The sequence below is a fragment of the Rattus norvegicus genome, chromosome 5, assembly GCF_036323735.1.
Source record: "Rattus norvegicus strain BN/NHsdMcwi chromosome 5, GRCr8, whole genome shotgun sequence".
Lineage (NCBI taxonomy): Eukaryota > Metazoa > Chordata > Mammalia > Rodentia > Muridae > Rattus > Rattus norvegicus.
The window spans coordinates 61,971,932-61,990,735 of NC_086023.1; the positions used below are offsets into that span (position 1 = coordinate 61,971,932).

The 18,804-nt window shown below is 50.1% G+C and overlaps 1 protein-coding gene across 4 annotated transcripts; it reads left to right on the forward strand.

The window, feature by feature from the left end:
• The first annotated feature begins 705 nt into the window (after window positions 1-705).
• Dnajb5 (DnaJ heat shock protein family (Hsp40) member B5) lies at window positions 706-9,956 on the forward strand. 4 transcript variants are annotated; one of them, XM_063287843.1, is made up of 5 exons: window positions 736-861; window positions 1,661-1,802; window positions 3,973-4,217; window positions 7,158-7,759; window positions 7,968-9,379. In XM_063287843.1, the coding sequence occupies exons 2-5, from the start codon at window positions 1,735-1,737 to the stop codon at window positions 8,199-8,201; spliced, it is 1,149 nt and encodes a 382-aa protein (XP_063143913.1). In that variant the 5' UTR covers window positions 736-861; window positions 1,661-1,734; the 3' UTR covers window positions 8,202-9,379. The 4 variants fall into 4 exon arrangements, with proteins under 4 accessions (XP_006238134.1, XP_063143913.1, NP_001402881.1 ...); NM_001415952.1 differs by having other exon boundaries at window positions 775-861; window positions 1,335-1,802; window positions 7,968-9,956; NM_001108004.2 differs by having other exon boundaries at window positions 775-861; window positions 1,658-1,802; window positions 7,968-9,956.
• Window positions 9,957-18,804: the final 8,848 nt, after the last annotated feature.

Below are 18,804 nucleotides of genomic sequence, written 5' to 3' on the forward strand. Positions count from 1 at the left end.
ATCCCAGGTCAAGACAAGGTAAAACTAAATCAGGCCAGGTCAAGTTGGCTCACAATTTTATAGAAGACGGGTAAAAAAGGTTGAGCTTTGGCACTGGTCTAGAGACTACACTTCCCCAGAGTTCGTTCTCTCTCTCTCTCTCTCTCTCTCTCTCTCTCTCTCTCTCTCTCTCTCTCTCTCTCTCTCTCTCTCTCTCTCTCTCTCTCTCTCTCTCTCTCTCTCTCTCTCTCTCTCTCTCTCTCCTTCAACTCTCCTAAACGAAGAAAAGAAAGAATGCTTGGTGACAACGCCAACTTGCGAGTGCAGTTTTCCTATTAGGTTGTCTTTGAGGTTGCACTCGTTCCAGAAGGTTCTCCTTGGACTCAGGCGGTGGCCAGAATGTCTCACCTTCTTATACTGGAGACTGGACTAATATAGTTGCCCCCACTGGTCAAAATCACAGGGACGAGCCAATAAAATCAAAGGGCGCCTGGAGTTGCCTCCCTATGTCCTTTTCACCAATAACACGACGAGATGGAGAAGAGGTGTGGTTGATTGATCCTAGAGGGCACCAATCACACCCACACCAATCACTGCCCGGAATGTGTGCGCGTGTGGCCGGGTGACAGGGGCGGTGAAGAGGTGGCTATCTCCCGGACGCTCGTTGAGAGATATCCAATCACAGCAGAGTTCGAGCTGAGTGACGGGTAGACCGTGCAATGGAAAGCGAGGAGGCGGAGCCGTGGGGGCGGGCTCCCGGTCCCGCTGTCTGCGGCCGGCGGGCAGGCGACTCCTGTCCCGAGTGGAGGCGGCGGAGCCGGAGCCGGGGGAGGGGGCAGCGGCTGATAGAAGGACCGCGGCGGCGCCCGCAGCTCCTCACCGGTGAGGGCGCTGAACGAGGACTCGGGGGTCCCGGGTGTGGGGCGTCGAGAAGACAGGTCCTGGTATGGGGGGTTGGGACACCGTGGGCCCATAGTCTGCCCTGCCATTGGGGTGAGGGGCCTGGGAGCTCGGGGTCTGCCAGGTGCTGGGTGTCGGCGACAAGGGTCGGGTTGGGTCGGGTCGGATTGGGTTGCGCCGGGCAGAGGCGTTTCTGAGCAGGCCAGCCAGCCAGCTGGGGTGACATCACCGACCCCCTCCCCCGCGCGAACCCCCTTCCTTCCTCTCCCTGCCGCGCCTTTTGTCCGGGCCAGGCTCCGCTCTGCCCCGCCCCTCCCCGCCCATCTGCGGGGGAGGAGACTCCCCGTCAGTGACTTCATTGAGTAGGTTCTTGGGGATTGGGCTTGGGTCCTCCCCAGACAGGCGAGAGGATCTCACTGTCTCTCAGGCCCTCACTATCATCACACCTGTCACAGGTACACACGCTGCCACTCAACAACTACACACAGTCACTTCCGGCCTCACTGTCACACAGCCGTCCAGGCGCTCACACCATTCAGCCAGACACTGCTGTACCCGAGAGCAGGTGGCCACTGGACCCTCTCACTGCACTCTACACCTGGGGATCAGGTCCAGCTTCTGGGGCACGAGACAGGCCTTGCTGGGCCACGGCCTGTGGGAATCTGAGGAGGTGGCTTCCAGAGCTACAGCGTCCCAGGCAGGCTCCGGTGGAGCGATCAGAGGTGAGGGGCTTGGCTGGGCATGTTTAAGCGCACAGTGCTGTCCTGCCCACCCCCAGCAGCACCCCCACTGCAGGCTCGAGGAGCTTTCCGGAGCTTCCCACACTTCTGGGGAGAAGACTTCTTAGCCAGCTTGATGTTTAAAATTCAGCTGGAGCCCTTAAAACTTCGAGCGTGGACGCTGAATGGGTTTGTAAAGTTTCGGTAAGTCCCTCCTGAGAAGGGCGCTCATACCCATGCCAAGTCAGGTCCTCCACATCAGCCATTCCCTTCATTGCCTCCTTCCTCCCTCCCTCTCATCCTCATCTCCTGCTGTGTGCATGAATCCCCCGCCACCTCACTTGTACTTTTGAATGAATCGGACCCCATGTCCTTCATCTCTCTCAAACTCATGTTCCCACAAATATCTTGAACATCTCAGCTCTTTGGTTCTCCCTCTCAACCCATCAGTATCCTGTGGTCCACTTCAGCCTTTTCCTTTTGTCATCTCTCATCACCTCTCTCCTCCCTGTACTGGACAGTCCCTCTTGCTATCTGTCCTCATTTTTTATTTCATCCCTAGCTCTACCTTGACATACTCATTCTTCATCAAAGGCAGAGCCATGCCTTGGGGCCCCTTTGTTATCCTGCCACGTGGCTTGTGGGGAGGGAGAGGGAAGGCGGGTGGAATGGAGGGAAAGGAGGCAGGTCCTGAGAGTTTGCCCTGTGTCTGTAGAGGCAAGAGAATTATGGGTCTAGAGCAGCCAGCAGGTGGGTGCCAGAGAGGAAGCTGGCAGTGGTGCAGAGGTGATGAAGGGGGGCGGGCTGGTAAGCTGTGATGCTTGCCCTCTGCCTAGAAGCCATTGGAGCTCCCTGGGCACCCTGTCACTGTTCTAGGTTTCTTCCAGTCCTGGAAGAAAGAAAGTGTGGGCTGAGGCAAAGATGGCAGACCACCGCATCTCCCTCTCAGACTGCTTTTAATGCCGTTTCCGAAAATGGCTGCCCTCCTCCAGATGCTCTTTCTTCTCTGCCTCCCCCAACTCCAGTCTCCCCCACAGGCGTGACATGCTGGTGTGGGGAAATGGGGGAGTACCCGCCTTTATAGTGCCTTCTCTTTGTCAGAGTGAGGTGACTCCCTGTACCGTGAGTCAACCTAGCCACCTGCAGCAGGCAGGAGCTAAGGTCACTCTCCCTGCCTACCTGGGGCCCCCTGAACTGCCACAGCCCTCACTCCGGCCAGGACACCTTGTACACTTTACTACTATGAAGTAGTCAGGGGCAGAAAAGCAGGCCTCAGCTGTGGCTGCCAGGACATTATTAGAAAGACTCTGTTTCTCCCTGTTTTAGCAAGGGTTGGCTACACCTCAAAAAGGCTGAAGAATGGCGTCTGGCCACTCCTTCATGACCCCTCCCTTCATGTCCTCCACAGGTCCATTGATGGGAGCAGGTTAGAGGGTTAGAGTCCTGGCTTGGTGTCCTTGAACCCCACTTAGGAGTCTTAAGCCTAGCCTGGAGTCAGATCATAAAATGTCAGGATGCGCAGAGGAGGGGGTCGCAGCAAAGGTATTTAGGACATGGAGGTTAGTGTCCATCTGTCTCCTGGCACCTAGGCTTGAAGAAGGCTTTTCCTCTGAGGCTTTTGTTCACTGCCTTTGGTGCTTAGGCAGCACAGACAAGTAGTCACACTTGAGTGTGTAAATAGTGGGAAATGAGTAAAGGCAACTGTTACCCTGGCTGGGGGAAAGACAGTGTCCCCCTGCTAATGAGGGTGTTAGAAACAGCAGTTTCCAAAGGCTGTGAGTCACTCTGTGATCTGAGTCACATGTGAAGCTTGGCATAGTCTGGGGGGGCAAGGGCAGAGAGATCTGGGGTCCCTGATGGCAGAAAAGACTCCAAACTCCCATACCCCAATTCAGCTGGCTGGAGACTGGAGCCTGTTCCCCATCCTGGGCTACTGCCCCAGCTGTCCTCAGCCTGGGCATCATGCCTGAGGTGTGGCGTAGGAGAGACTATGAAGCTCAGGTGACCTCACTCTGTGCACTGACCTTCGCCAGCTTCTGTATGTGTCTGTCAGTCCACAGTGCCATTTCACTCAGAAGGGCCTCTCAGGGGTCCTCAGGCTAGCCTGAGGGCCTGGGCCTCGGCCTAGCCCCAAGAAGTGGGCCACAATCTTCAGCCAGAAGCTAAGAAAGGAATCATGGAATGGTTCATGTCAGAACCAGAAGACATCATCTAGCCCCAAACTTTCATTTTACAGATGGGGAGACAGAGGCCCAGAGAATAGGCATGACCTACTGAAGGTCATACGGGAGTCATTTAAGGATTGCAGGATCATCAGGAGTGGGGCTGGGCTGTAGAGAACAGGGCATCAAAGGTTGGCCCTGGGCTCTTTCAGAAACAAGGAGCCCAGCACCGGTCCAGTGGCTGTGATGGGAAAAGATTATTACAAGATTCTTGGAATCCCGTCTGGGGCCAACGAAGATGAGATCAAGAAAGCCTATCGAAAGATGGCCTTGAAGTACCACCCAGACAAGAACAAAGAACCCAACGCTGAGGAGAAGTTTAAGGAGATTGCCGAGGCCTACGACGTGCTGAGTGACCCTAAGAAACGGAGCCTGTATGACCAGTATGGGGAGGAAGGTAAGGTGACAGCAACCAGACCCCTGTGTTTGTCTGGAGTCCGGGACGAGCCAGTTACCTTAGAGTAGCTCACTCAACTACCTGGCCTCCCCACTACTCTCTTCTCCCTCCCTTCTCCCCATCTGGCCCTAGAGAGGCCTGGAGACCTCGCCAAAGGCCTTCCCCTTCCCTCTCCCCCTCCCCCTCCTCCCACCTTCCTTCCTTCCCAGCCTTATTAGTCCTGCCTGAAGTCGCCGCCGCTTCATTGGCTGATCAGAAAGGTTGGAGAGAGAGAGAGAGAGAGAGAGAGAGAGAGAGAGAGAGAGAGAGAGAGAGAGCAAGCTCGAGCCTGTGACTCTCGGAGGGCGGCATTTACATTCATCAGCATAAAAGTCTGGCCCTTGAATAGCCAGCGAATTAACTACTAGAGTTCTGAGTGGATATGGTTGTTGCCACCATCCCCCAATGCCACTTAGGCCAGCAGAACAGAGATTCGCCTCCCAGAGGAAGTGGCAGGGATCCAGGAGTGGAAGGGAGATGTTGCTGGCATCTTACTCTTTCCCTAGGGCAGTTGGTGGCCATGCACTGGGCAGGCATCAGGAAAGGCCCAAATAAAGCCTCTAAGAGGGTGGCTCCTCCCAGCACATCCCACAGGCATGATGTAGCTGCTAATTCTGGGCCTGCCCCTCGGGGCGCCTGCCTCCCGCCAGCCATAGGCACCTGTCGGGCTATATTAAGAGACATTGTCACAGCCGAGGACTCTCCTTCCTGGGAAGAACTGTCCTTCCTCCTAATGACATCCTCCCCTCTTTCGCACTGTCCCCTTTGCTTTCCCCAGCCTCCCGTAAGAATGAAGCAGGCTGAATGGCACGTACCATACCTGATTAAGTGCAGGGGCTCAAGAGAATCTTCTTTGTGCCCCCTCTTCACTTTGTGTCCTGTTCATCTCTGCCCCTCTCTTCCCTGTGCCCCATCTTCTCGGCCCCACCCCCACCCCCACCCCCACCCCATTTTAGTCTGCACACTTCGAGCTCGTCCCATTTTCCCCTGATTATTCCCAGACTTGTCAATTCTCAGAGAGACCAGGCACCTGCTCAGGGCCCCGGCACTCTCCCAGCTAAGTTGGGAGGATGGGGAGTGTTGGACCTGGAAAAGAAGAGAAGCAGTGCAGGTAGCACACCTCCGTCGGCTGCTCCCAGAACTGCACTCACTCCTCCCCTTAACCCAACCTTTGTTTAGGAAGGAATGGGAGAAGGTACCCAGAAACTTCCTCCCCCACCTCAGTGATGACCAAGCCCAAACAAAGGCAACACCCAGACTCGGACCCTAGGCCTAGACACTGAGTTCTGGTGTAGAGCGAGTGCACCTCAGCCCAGGGAAAACCTCTGGGGCTGGAGGAGGGAGAAGCAGCCTTGAAAAGTCAGTGATATTGCTGTCCACCATGCCTCTTCCTCAACAGCCAGCCAGAATGCTGTACACAGAGTCTGTGCGCAGCACTGGTTTGGCTTGGGACAAGTTGTTCCCTGCTTGAAGTGGGGTGGGTGGTGGAGCAGGAATCCCACAGTGAGAATTACCCTCTGTTGACATCAATCCAGCCTCCTGCTCTCCCACAAGCTCTGCCTGGCTTCTTAGACTTGCTTCATAACTGCCCTTCAACAGGGAAAAAGAACAGACCCCCAAGTCTTAGGAGAGGAGTTAAGAGGCAACTGCCACAAGCCCGAGTGCCTGCTACTTAAATAGACTCTCTAATGAAACCCAAATCTGTCCTAGTGGTCCCATGAAATAAAATAATTTAAGCCCAGGTTCCCAAGGCTAATTGAAATTTTAGATAAAAGACCTCATAGAAGGCTAAGAACGTAGTCTAGTGCTAGAGCACTTGTCTAGAGCAGCGCACAGAGCCCTAGGTCCCACCCCCAGAACAATAAACAAATGAGACTCAGTGAGAGGGGCCCTTCCCCTAGCCTGGGCCCCACCCCTGGATCTACATATTCTGGGTCAGTCTGTGTTAATCCTATCCACATACTTCCTACCACGCCATCAAACACCCACCATGACAGTGCCATCCAGAAATCCAAGTCCCTTAAACAAGAGGGAGCAGCTGGAGTCATCCCTTTCATGATGCCAGTGACATGTGATGGTTGCCCCACATTAAATGTGGGATGCAGGGCTGGTGTGCTGTTATTCCGGGGAGCTGGTCCAGTATAGTCTATGTCTGTACAATATGTGACTGACAGTCCCTGGGGCTGTACAATACTAGATCACAATATGCAAATAAAGTAATTTACATTTTTTTCTAGAAAAAATCTTGGGTTTTTTTTTTTTTTTTTTGAGAACTCTTGATTTCCAGTTTGAGCAAAACGTAGGGAGAGATGAAGCAGAGTAGGGCTTCCTCTAAACTGTGTCCACATGTAATTCAGGACAGCTCACTGATGGGCCTGCTCTGTGGTCAAACCCTGTCTGTCCCCAGCCCTGTGTGTCTTGAGAAGTAGAGATCTGGGAGTCAGGTATGGCCTGTCATGTAACATAACGGACGAGGCCAGCGACCCCACCTTTATGAGGAATCTTTGGACGTGAGTGGAAACAATTACATAATGTAAGTCACATCATCTAAGCCTCCTGGTCCGAGCTTCCCCATTTATGGTTAACTCGGCCTGTTTGGGTTTGAGACAAGGTCTCAGTCTACAGCCCAGACTAGCCTAAAACACTGCCCTCCTGCCCAGACTTCAGCGTGTTGAGATTACGGACTGCCGCACCAGGCCATGTACACAGTCCTAAATGTACATCCAGTGGAGTAGAAGTTAATCTTGTCTGAAGCCTTTCTCATCCTGTTAGTCTAGTCCTCTCTGTGTGGGCAAGGACTGCTTCTTCCTGTAGGCCCCGAGCCAGCTCAGTGGGCAAAGGGAAGAGACTGGGCCGGGGCGGGGATGAGCCACGCTGCCCCTAACTTCTCCTCCCCTCTAGGCCTCAAGACCGGCGGTGGTACCTCAGGTGGCTCCGGTGGCTCCTTTCACTACACCTTTCACGGGGACCCTCATGCCACCTTTGCTTCCTTCTTTGGTGGCTCCAACCCCTTCGATATCTTCTTTGCCAGCAGCCGCTCCACTCGGCCTTTCAGTGGCTTTGACCCAGATGACATGGATGTGGATGAAGATGAGGACCCATTTGGTGCCTTTGGCCGCTTTGGCTTCAATGGGCTGAGTAGGGGTCCGAGGCGAGCCCCAGAACCACTGTACCCCCGGCGCAAGGTACAGGACCCCCCTGTGGTGCATGAGCTGCGGGTGTCCCTGGAGGAGATCTACCACGGCTCCACCAAGCGCATGAAGATCACAAGGCGACGCCTTAACCCCGATGGGCGAACTGTGCGCACCGAGGACAAAATCCTGCACATTGTCATCAAACGTGGCTGGAAGGAGGGCACCAAGATTACCTTCCCCAAAGAGGGCGATGCCACACCCGACAACATCCCAGCCGACATTGTCTTCGTGCTCAAAGACAAGCCTCATGCGCACTTTCGCCGAGATGGCACCAACGTGCTCTACAGTGCACTCATCAGCCTCAAGGAGGTGGGGTGTGTGTGTGTGTGTGTGTGTGTGTGTGTGTGTGTGTGTTCACGTGTGTGCATGTACGCACTTGTGTCTACGTCTGTCTGTCAGTCAGAGGGCAATAGGAAGCATTTCCTTGCTGCCCGCCATGTTCTTTTCCCATGTGGACCATTTTCCTTCCTCTCCACTCTTTGCCTACTTCTCCCTCACTCTGTCTTATTTTTTCCAGGCGCTGTGTGGCTGCACCGTGAACATTCCCACCATTGATGGCCGAGTGATCCCTTTACCCTGCAATGATGTTATTAAACCAGGCACCGTGAAGAGACTCCGTGGGGAGGGACTTCCCTTCCCCAAGGTGCCCACTCAGCGGGGAGACCTCATTGTTGAGTTCAAAGTTCGATTCCCAGACAGATTAACCCCACAGACACGGCAGATCCTTAAACAGCACCTACCCTGCTCCTAGGCTCTCCCTAGCCTGTCTGGAGCCCACCACAGCAATACCCCCACACTCACCAATCTCATGTGGACCCGGCTGGATGTCCACCGGACACTGGCACTTTCCTAAAATGCAAGAAGCCACTGATTTTCAGGAAAATGTTCCTCTTCCCGACAACCCCTTTCGGAGCTGGGCTGCTTTGGGGGAATGGGAGGGCGGTGGGGAGAACTAGCCCAGACCAGGGGTCAATTTTTTTGTCACGTGCTTTGAATCCAGTTCCCACTGCAGTGGCTGGAGAGTGACTTGAGAGCTACTCGGAGCTATAGATTCCTTGTCCTGCCTGTAAATAGCATGTCCTCCCCCTTCTCAGCCTTGCTAACACCTTTCCTCTCCCTTCCCCTCGGCTTCCTCCTGTTTCTGGAGAAAGAAGTTAGAAAGGACACCGCTTCCCACCCCACCCCCAGGTCTGTAGTGTCCGAGGCTATTTTGCACAAGTGTTCGTGCACATGAAGCACTCGCCAAAATGGTCCGTGTCTCTCTGAGAGACAAGAAAGGACAGGAGGTAGGAAGGTCCCTTACCGATGAACAAGGCTGTCATTTGAGCACGAGACACTTTTCATTTGGGGCAGGGAGGTGAGCCAACCCTTAGGAGCCTTCCCAACAGCTGCCCTGCCTACACCCCACAGAGTTGGAGGATCTGTCCCCCTCAGCTGCTCTGGGGAGTGTTCAGGGGTGGAGAGAAGAAAGGAGGGCCTGAACCATCCACCACAGCTAAGAGGTGGGGCAGGACCCATCTCCCAGCCATCACCAGGAAGGAAAAGGGCTTTGGGATCAGGTGGCAGCTGTTCCCCACCAAGAGATTCAGGATCACAGGTTCCTTCCCATATCTCTGAACTCAGGGCCTAGCCACCCCAAACTTCCAAGCCCCACTTTTGCGATATGTGAAGCTACTTATTTCTTACTTTTCTTGGAGGCTGTGTCGGAAATTTCCAGCCTCTCTGCCTGTGTGACCCTCACCCCACCCCACTCCCACAGTTGTATAAAAGTCGAATAGTGAAGGAGCTGGGAGAAAACTGCTTCAGTTGGTCCTGGGGTGGGGTCTTTAGGTTTTCTCACTTTGACAAGCCCCTGAATGTTTTTATAGTAGTTTTTTGTATTTTTTTGTAATGACAGTATTATGAAAAAAATAAAGTATTTTAAAAATATGGCCTCTGAGCAGAAGCAGTAACCCTGGGTGCAGGCAGGAATAAAGTGGCACTGTCAGCCTCCTTCAGGGCCCTGATCATCCAGGAAAGCCAAGCAGCCTCAGCAGCTGACGCTCACCCCTTCTCCCTGTAAGCTCTGACTTCTTGGAATTCTGGAACATATACCCCAAACAAACAGCAACACCAGAAGCCACAGCCCAGCTGTCTGCGAAGAAAGATGGGCCTTTGTTGTGAGAGAGAGCCTGGCCTCTTCAGAAGCTTGTCAACATGAGATCTAGCACACTTGTCTCGGTGTTCTCTTTGAATTAGAGACACTTTATTCCTTGGAGGAGATTGAGGACTCTCTGACTAGCGAGACTAGGCACACTCCCAAAAACAGAGTTGGGCTACCAAGTGGGCTGGAGAGATGGTTCAGCAGTTAAGAGCACTTCCTGTTCTCACAGAGAAGCCAAATTCAGTTCCCAGGACACATCAGGCAGCTCGAGACTGCTCAAGGGAATCCAACAAGTCCAGCCTCACAAAGAATCTGCACCCATGCACACACACACTTACAAAAAATAAAAAGTTTTTTTAAAAAGTTTTTTTTTTAAAGTTTGGACACAAAGAATGTAGCCAGAGCATGCTGACAGGGGACCTGGGCTCCCTGACAGGCACTAAACATAGTTCTTGTTCCTTGAACCATATACCATTTTCTAGGGTTGTCTGTCCTGGCGTCTCACCTGCCTGTCCCTGCTAGACAACTCTAATATTACTCAAAGCTCCTGCCTTTTCCTCTTGGGTCTGGGTAGGGAGGAAGGAACCTTGTGGTTACAGAAATGGCCGACTTCAAATATGCCAGCCACACTGCTGGAGAGAAGCCCAAGACAACCTTGAGGCCACAAGGATGGCTGCCCTCTGCTGGGCCTGGCTCCACACAGGTGGACCGGGGGCTTCTCAGGACGTTTCTGACTCACTCTTCATCCTGGGGCAGAGACAGTGGCAAAGGCTCCTGCCCTCTAACGTGATACACTTCCTGTGGGAGGCTCTTCCTCCTACTCCCAAACCAGGGGCTCTGGTTCACAAAGATGTCTGCTATGGGTGAGTTGACAAAGATGTCTACACCCTACATAATCCTACCCAGGCATCTTCTGCATTGGGAGCTCTAGAGTGATCTCACTCACTTGGGGTTCAATATTATCTTGTGTCCTCCCTGAGACCTAAAGCCTCAGGATCTGGATGTCCTGGACCGGCCTTCTCTTCTGGCGTCTGTGGACACACCGGACCTAGGAGCTGTCCTGTCTCCATGTTTGCACGGAACACACTCTTCTGGGCCCATGAGTCCCTAAGATCCTAGAAACCAGGTTGCACGTGTGCGTGTGTGTGTGTGTGTGTGTGTGCGTGTGAGTGTGGGTGCATGTACACACACGTGTGTGCACACACACAAACAGAAGAGGGAAAGAGAGAGAGGAGAAAGGGAAAAAGGGGAGGGAGAACTTTATGAAAGTAAACTAGGGAATGTTTCCTGATGGGCCTTTATTTGATTTTCTTGCCTGGCCAAGTTTTGGTGGGGGGGAGGTGAGAGGGAAGGGGATTGATTTTGTAATGACAGAACTGTGGCTTTGCATGACAGTGTCTTTAGACTTGGCCACCTCAGTCACTCAGCCACTTGGTTGGTTTCCGGACACTTCTCAGCTCACTGTCAGGACATCTGACTATGACTTGGGAGCTGCAGCCTCTTTGGGCCTCACTTCTCCTCAGCCTCTTCTGAGGCTGAGATTTCCTAATCTCCAATACCCATCTAAAGAGGAAACTGAAAGGCTGTCCCTTTCTGTGATGCCCTTCCAGTCTCTCCTCGTCTTCCACTTCTGAGTGCTGTCCGTCTGCTGTAGTTTGATGGCTGGTACCCTATCATCACTCACATCCTGTGCTGCTGCTGGGTAACTCTAGACTGCCTCTTGTCCCCCCCCTCCTCAGTTTATCCATGACATCAAGAGAAAGAAAATGCACGCTCTCTTTCTTGAAGGTCTCTTGGAGCCCACAACCCATAGATCTCTGAGGTTTCTCTGGACTTCTGTGCTTACAGATGACAGGATATGCACTAGGGACCAAACCCAGGGCCAGACCACACCCAGGGCCACAAACACTCCAAGGCAAGTGTTGTCCACTTAACTATACATACCCTTATACCCTTAGCCTCGGGCTGAATCTTATTTTTCTTCAGACAAATTTTCTCTATGTAGCCCTGGCTATCCAGGACCTCATTAGGTAGAACAGGCTAGTTTCAAACTAACAGAGATCTTCCTGCCTTTGATTCCTGAATGCTAGGTTAAATGTGTGTGGCACCATACCTGGCAATGGGACTGACATCTTTACCTTTTTTTAAATTAATGTGTTTTGCCTACAAGTATGCCTGTGTGATGGCGTCAGACCTTGTCGTTACAGATTGTTGTGAGCTGCCGTGTGGATACTGGGATTTGAACCCAAGTCTTCTGAAAGAGCAGTTAGTGCTCTTAACCACTGAGATATCTCTCCAGCTCCAGGACTGATTATTTTATGATCATATCCATCAATCTGCCTAGGGGGTTCTTTGAAGGATCTGAACAATGTCCAGTCAGCTTTCCCTAAAACACAGGCTAAGAAAGGAAGCAGAAGGGCCACAGCTAGGCCTTTATCACCTGAACATCTCTACAGATTCAAACAGCTTGACAAGTGAGCTCTACCTCTCTCCTAATTCCAGTTGTATTATTTTGGTTTTTAGTAGATGTTTAATGCCTGTGTCAAGAAAGGGAAGCTTCCTGGAGAGGCTATGGATCCAGTGAGAATACTAAAATCAATGTTCCCAAGCAGCTATAAGATTTTCAGGGCTGGGGCTGGAGATATGGCTCAGCAGTTAGGAGCACTGGCTGATCTTTCTGAGGACACAGCATCTGCAGGCTCATCATTGTCTGCAGCTTCAGTATAGGTGATTGTATGCCCTCTTCTGGCTTCCTGAGGCACTGCATAAGTGTGGTGCACAGTCATACATTCAAGCATATAAGAAAACAACGTATGTTGAATGGTGGCACAAACCTTTAATTTCAGCACTCCAGAGGCAGAGGCAGTGGGATCTCTGAGTTGGAGGCCAGCCTGGCTGCAGAGTGAGTTCCAGGACAGCCAGGGCTACACAACACTGTGTCTTGAAAAACCAAAGGACTGGGGGAGGGTGTAAAAAAACAAAACAAAACAAAACAAAAAGCATAAAGAGTGAGAATTTTTAAATCAACAAATAGAATATTTGGAGTTGAAAAATACAATTGAATGAAATTTTGATAGTACTATAAGTAGATTAGGAAGACAGATAAAAATCAGCAAAGATATATTATTCAATTCGAGGAACAGAGAGAGAAAGAAGATTAAAGGAAGGTGAAGAAACCCTTTAAGACCTGTGAAACACAATAATGCAAGCTCCAGAAACAGGAGAGAAGGGGGTAAAAATGTATAAAGCCTGGGTACTATACCCGAGCACCCAGAAATGAACGGGGATGAAAAGGAGAGAAAGGAGAGGCAATGAACAGACTGAAAACTCCCCAAATTTGATGAGAGACCTTACTAATCTGTAAACCAAAAAGTTCCGTGATGGAGATCATTGGCAAGTGCTTCTCTAGCATGTGAAAAGCTCTGTTCAATCACAGCATTAAAAAGGAAGGAAAAGGAAATTTCAGGTGGGTGTGTGGGACAATAAAAACATCCACAGCTGGACAGATCAACCTCCCTGTAATCAGAAGCCATGTAGGTCAGAAAGACCTAGTGACACAATCTAAGTGTTGGAGGGGAATTCTACACCCAGAAAAACTTCCAATCAGAAGTGCAGGCGCCATTGCAGTACACCCCTGTAATCCCCGCAATAAAGAGGCTAAGGCAGGAGGAGGATGGATTGGAGTCCTGTGAATCTGAGGGGGAGTCTAGAGGACTTTCAGCACAGCTGAAACCAGACACTAACAAAACGGGCAGCCAGGTTATGGTGGCACACGACTTTAATCCCAGCACTTGGGAGGCACAGACAGGTGGATATCTGGATGTTCAAGGCCAGTCTGGTCTACATATTGAGTTTCAAGACAGCCAGTCTACACGGTGAGACTCTGTCTCAAACAAAACGCTAAAAGAGAAATCAAGACATCCCTCGATAAAGACTGAGAAAATTCATCACCAGCAAACCTGCCCTAAAATTCCTGAAAGGTAGTCCTCCTTCAGGCTGATAGAAAGGAAACCAAGCAGTAACGCAAATCTACATGAAAAAATAAAGAGAACTAGGAAAGGTAATTACACAGATAAAGATAAAAGTGTACATAAATATTTTTACTTTTTTTATTTTACCCAATGTGACAGCTCAGAAGGTCTCTAACTCCAGTCCCAGGAAAACCAACACCCTCTTCAGCTTTCTTGGGCACTAAACACATGTGGCACACAGACATACATGCAGGCAAAACACCCATACACAAAATTAAATGTAAAAAACATTTTTAGAAAAAAAGGTTCCTGTATAAATCAGTGTTTCTAAATATGAGTTGATAGACGCACATTCTAAAGAAGAATTTCATGTCCCAAAAGGACACACATATACGCCCAAACACACATACACATGAACCCATACATATGCAAAAACATGCATACATATACAACACACATGTAAAAGTGTAGACATAAAAAGTTAAAATGAGTAAGCTTAGAAGGAGAGCTTAAGTTCTGCATAGATAACGAGAAAGGTGCCCTGAGGTAATATCCCGGCCATCACCGAGCCTCTCGTGAGGACAAAGTTCACTTGACAGGAGAGAGCAAGCCTGAGCTAAGGATGCCACTGAAGCAGCTTGCTGGAAAATAACCGCTTAGCACGTGTGTTTCCAACTTAGTTACAAGCTACCCAGAGAGCCATCGCTGGGGTACAGTAGGGCTAGAGTGCCTGTCAAACAGGCAGCAGAGTTGGCAGTGAGCATACAAGTTTCAGAGAAGAGTGCAGAGAAGCAGAGACCCCGCTGGCATAGCTGAAGGGAATCAAAAGCTAACTAAAGGATGAGAACCCATCAGATCTCTAGACGAGTGCTAAAGGAAAGGGAGGGCAAGCCAGGTGGCTCAATAAAGGTGTGAAGGGCCTGGCCGCCAACCTCAGTTCAATGTCTGGGATCCTCATGGTGGAGAGAGAGGATCAATTCCTGCAAACTGTTCTCCTGCCTCCACACATGCCATAACACTGGGACCCCACACAGACCGGAGTAATAACCAGATTTAGTTAGATAGTATTCGTTTCCAAGGTAGATGAGTAAAGAGGTTAGTAACGACATGGACAAGGACAGAACAGCCTTTGTGACAGAGGTAGAGACTACTGTTCTCACACTGAAGAATGATGCGTAGGGAAGCCACCTAACAAGAAGGTGAAGGCAGAGGTAAAGTGTGGCACGGGAAGCGGGGTCTCTGGAGGATCCCCAGATCACTATAGCTAATACATCTATATGGTTCCTGTTGTGTGTATCTGACAGGCTCATAAACAGGCTAGCGTTGATCAGATTCACACAAAGAAACTGTCAGTGGGTTTTCGAGAGAGTCTGGTAGGAAGATGGAAGTCAAAGAAGTCAGAAAGACTCAGGTGGAAAGCTGAGGGAGCCCAGGGACACTGCAGAGGGACCCTGGGGACACTGCAGAGGGAGCCTGGGGACACTGCAGAGGGACCCTGGGACACTACAGAGGGACCCTGGGGACACTGCAGAGGCACCATCTTTCCGAACCTCCCACACAATGGGTCAGCTTCTACCTGTTTCATCAGATCCTCCCTGCAGGTAACTTGCTACAAACTGCCTTCACCAAGAATCTTTCCCAGAGGGCTGCAAAACAACAGAAGTACCTGCTGCAGATGGGGTCAGAATGGGGACAGGAAGGCTTCACAAGCCTGAGGACTCAGTCATACTCTCCCATCACTGATTCACAAAATTCTTTTATTCTTTGTGCCAGAGATTTTTTCCCATAAATTCTCTGAGACACTCACCTCCACCCCTCATGTCAATCCCACTGGCACTATGGCTCTGTACAGGCATGGGACATGCTAGGAAGAAGGGTACAGAAGACACTAAGGAACACCAATCTCCATTCCCACCCAGTCCCAAGGGCAAGCCAGCCCTGAATCTCGTGAGCTGTTTTCCAGTAAGCTCTCTCCAAGGCTCCGTCATGTGATGGGGATGGAGCAAGCAGAAGTACAAAGCTGACTGAAACAGTCTTCTGTGGGAAGCCCTGGGGGACTAGATTGACCATGACAACTAGCGAGCTCAGATATACAGTAACATTGTATCTTTCACAGTATTGTCTTGTCCATTATCCCATATGCTCTTTGCTGTGAGGGACACAGGCCAAGAGAATCTCACGGAGGAATCCGAGCCTCAGGGAAGTTAAACTTGTCCAAAGTCAGGGTCTTGGGATGTTTGTTTAGTGCACATCACACTGCCACCTGCTGGACACTCCTCGGCTCTGTAGTCCCTTCCTTTTCAGGGATAAGCAGAACTAGAAAGCTGGTATTCTGGTTGCTGGTTTCTTTAGTTTCCTCACTGAGATGTGTTTTGCTGACAGAAATGAGCTCTAGACTGTGAGCCCCTAAAGATGGGAATAAAGTTAACCCTTGAGAACCCTGAGCTGAGCAGGTAGACCCTTAGCAGTAAGTGCCCATTTGTTGTATATTCTTCCCTTGGCACTAATGCAGAAGGACAAGAAACATGACAAAGAGAAGAGTCATGACAGCAAGGGTTTCACCAAGGTATGCTGACTCTCATAGTTGTGCTGGGATGAAACCACCAGGTCAATCAAAGGGGCCAAGACCCAGATCACCAAGAAGCCCCCCAGCAGGCAACATCCAGTGTTTGCCATGTGCGAACAGTTACAGATCCGGGAATTACAAAGACCAATGCATGGTTTCGTCGACAGAGAAGATTCACATGCTTACCCTGGCCTCGATGGGAGAAAAACCCAGCTGACGACTATTTGGATGCTGTGATGGATAAAGGCATGGCCCCCGTGCTCTCGGCATTTGCCCAAGGTGTTTGTTGAAAAGTTAAATAGCGGGGCTGGGGATTTAGCTCAGTGGTAGAGCGCTTACCTAGGAAGCGCAAGGCCCTGGGTTCGGTCCCCAGCTCCGAAAAAAAGAACCAAAAAAAAAAAAAAAGAAAAGAAAAGTTAAATAGCACACACAGATCCTGAAAAGGACATCAGAAGATGATAGAGTGATTGCTGGGAGCCAGAGAAATGGCTCCACAGTTAAGAGTAATGGCTGCTCTTCCAGAAGACCCAGGATCAGTTCCTGCACCCATATCTGTAACTCCAGTTCCAGGGATCCCAAGCCCCTTCTGACCTCCCTGGACACCATACAGGCATGAGCACACGCCTAAGCTGATGATGACAGACATGAGCAGTTACAGATGAGCGCATTGGATCTGTGGTACATAGAAGCACATACTGACAAAATGGGGAATTCCGACTACACTGAGTTCATACACATCTCTACACATGGAGCAAAGGACAAAGGTGACTAAAGAGACCTTCAGATTCCAGTCAGTCATTCCACTCTGGGCATTCCTGAGATCTCTTTCCTCTCAACTCCCTTTGCATGCCCTTAGGTTTATAACTTTGATCTTGTATTTATTGTCTCCCAGTTGAACACACATGCATCTTTACAATCAGACTAAAATGAGGCTTTCTGTCATTTTCAGAATAGAAAGCAGGGTGACAGTTTCCCAGTGGTCTTATCGCTCCCAAATAACCTCAACTCACACACAACCAATACAGCTTTTCAGAGAAAATTGTTTTTCTGAACAATAATTAAACTTTATGGCTATACAAAGAGAAATGAAAGAAAGGTTAGGAATCAATTCTCGTTCTCTTCTGTTTAATCTATAAACACTGTGAGGGAATAATGTGGTTTTCTACTTTTAATTAATGCATATGTGGCTTTTCTCTGCAATTCAAAGTTTGAAGACGTTGAACTTCTACACGTTTGTTCTTCTTTGAGCCTCCAGTCCCAGCTACTCAAGAGGCTGCAAGAGGACTGCTTTAGCTCAACAGTGTGAGGGCCTGAGAGGCAGACGCAGGCCAATCTCTGTGGATTCTAGGCCAGCCTGATTTACACAGCAAGTTCTATGGACTACATAATGAGATCCTGTCTTGAAAAGAAAATCTAAAAGTTAAAAAGCTAGGAATGATGTCTCAGTCCTGTAATCCCAGCACTCAAGAGACCGAGGCAGGAGGATTGCCATGAGTTTGAGACCACCTTGGGATGTACAATAAGTTCCAAAATAGGTACCACTACCAAGGGAGACCCTGTCAATAAGAATTGAATGTAGTGGATGAGGAGCGAAGGGGGGGGGGGCAGTCTGTGTTCCCACACTTATGTACTGTTGGTGAGAATGTGAATGGGTGCCACGGAAATCATTGTGGAGGCTTCAAAAAAGCACAAAGCAAACAAAAAAACCCTAAAACTACAAATCATATAACTCCGCAATATCACTCCTGGGCATATACACAAATAGCTCGATACCCCTCCTCAGAGATATTCGCACATCCATGCTTTCTGTTGCTCTATTCACGGTAGCAAGGACATAAAGTCAGCCTATATATTCACCGGCAGAAAAATGAATAACGAAAATGTATATATTGTACTGGCTGGTTTTGTGTGTCAACCTGACATGCGCTAGAGTCATCAGAGAGGAAGGAGCCTCCACTGAGAAAATACCTCCCTGAGATCCAGCTGTAAGGAATTTTCTCTACTAGTGATCAATGCTGGAGGGCCCAGCCCACTGTGGGGGGGTGCCACCCCTGGGCTGGTGGTAGTCCTGGGTTCTATGAGAGAGCAGGTTGAGCAAGTCATGAAAAGCAAGCCAGTAAGCAGCACCCTCCATGGCTTCTGCCCACCCCAGGTTCCAGCCCTGCTTGAGTTCCTGTCCTGACTTCCACCAATTACAGATTATGATCTGGAAGTGTAAGCTACATAAACCCTTTCCTATCCAACCTGCCTTTTAGTTATGGCATTTCATCACAGTAATAGATGCCCTGACTACGACACACACACATAGTAGAATTTTATTCTTTCACAAAGAAAGATAACAGCTGTGCATTTGGGGGTTTTTTTTGTTTTGTTTTTTTTTCTTTTCTTTTTTTTTTTGGTTCTTTTTTTTTTCGGAGCTGGAGACCGAACCCAGGGCCTTGCGCTTCCTAGGCAAGCGCTCTACCACTGAGCTAAATCCCCAACCCCCACAGCTGTGCATTTGTACACACAAATATGCCTGCACATACAAATAAAATTTAAAAAAATCTGGAAAATGGACGGAACTGGAAAATATAGGAAGCGAGGTAGTCCAAGCTAGTTTTATGTCAAGCCAGCACAAGCCAGAGTCATCGAGGAAGGAACCTCGGTTAGGAAAATGAGCCCACCATGTTGG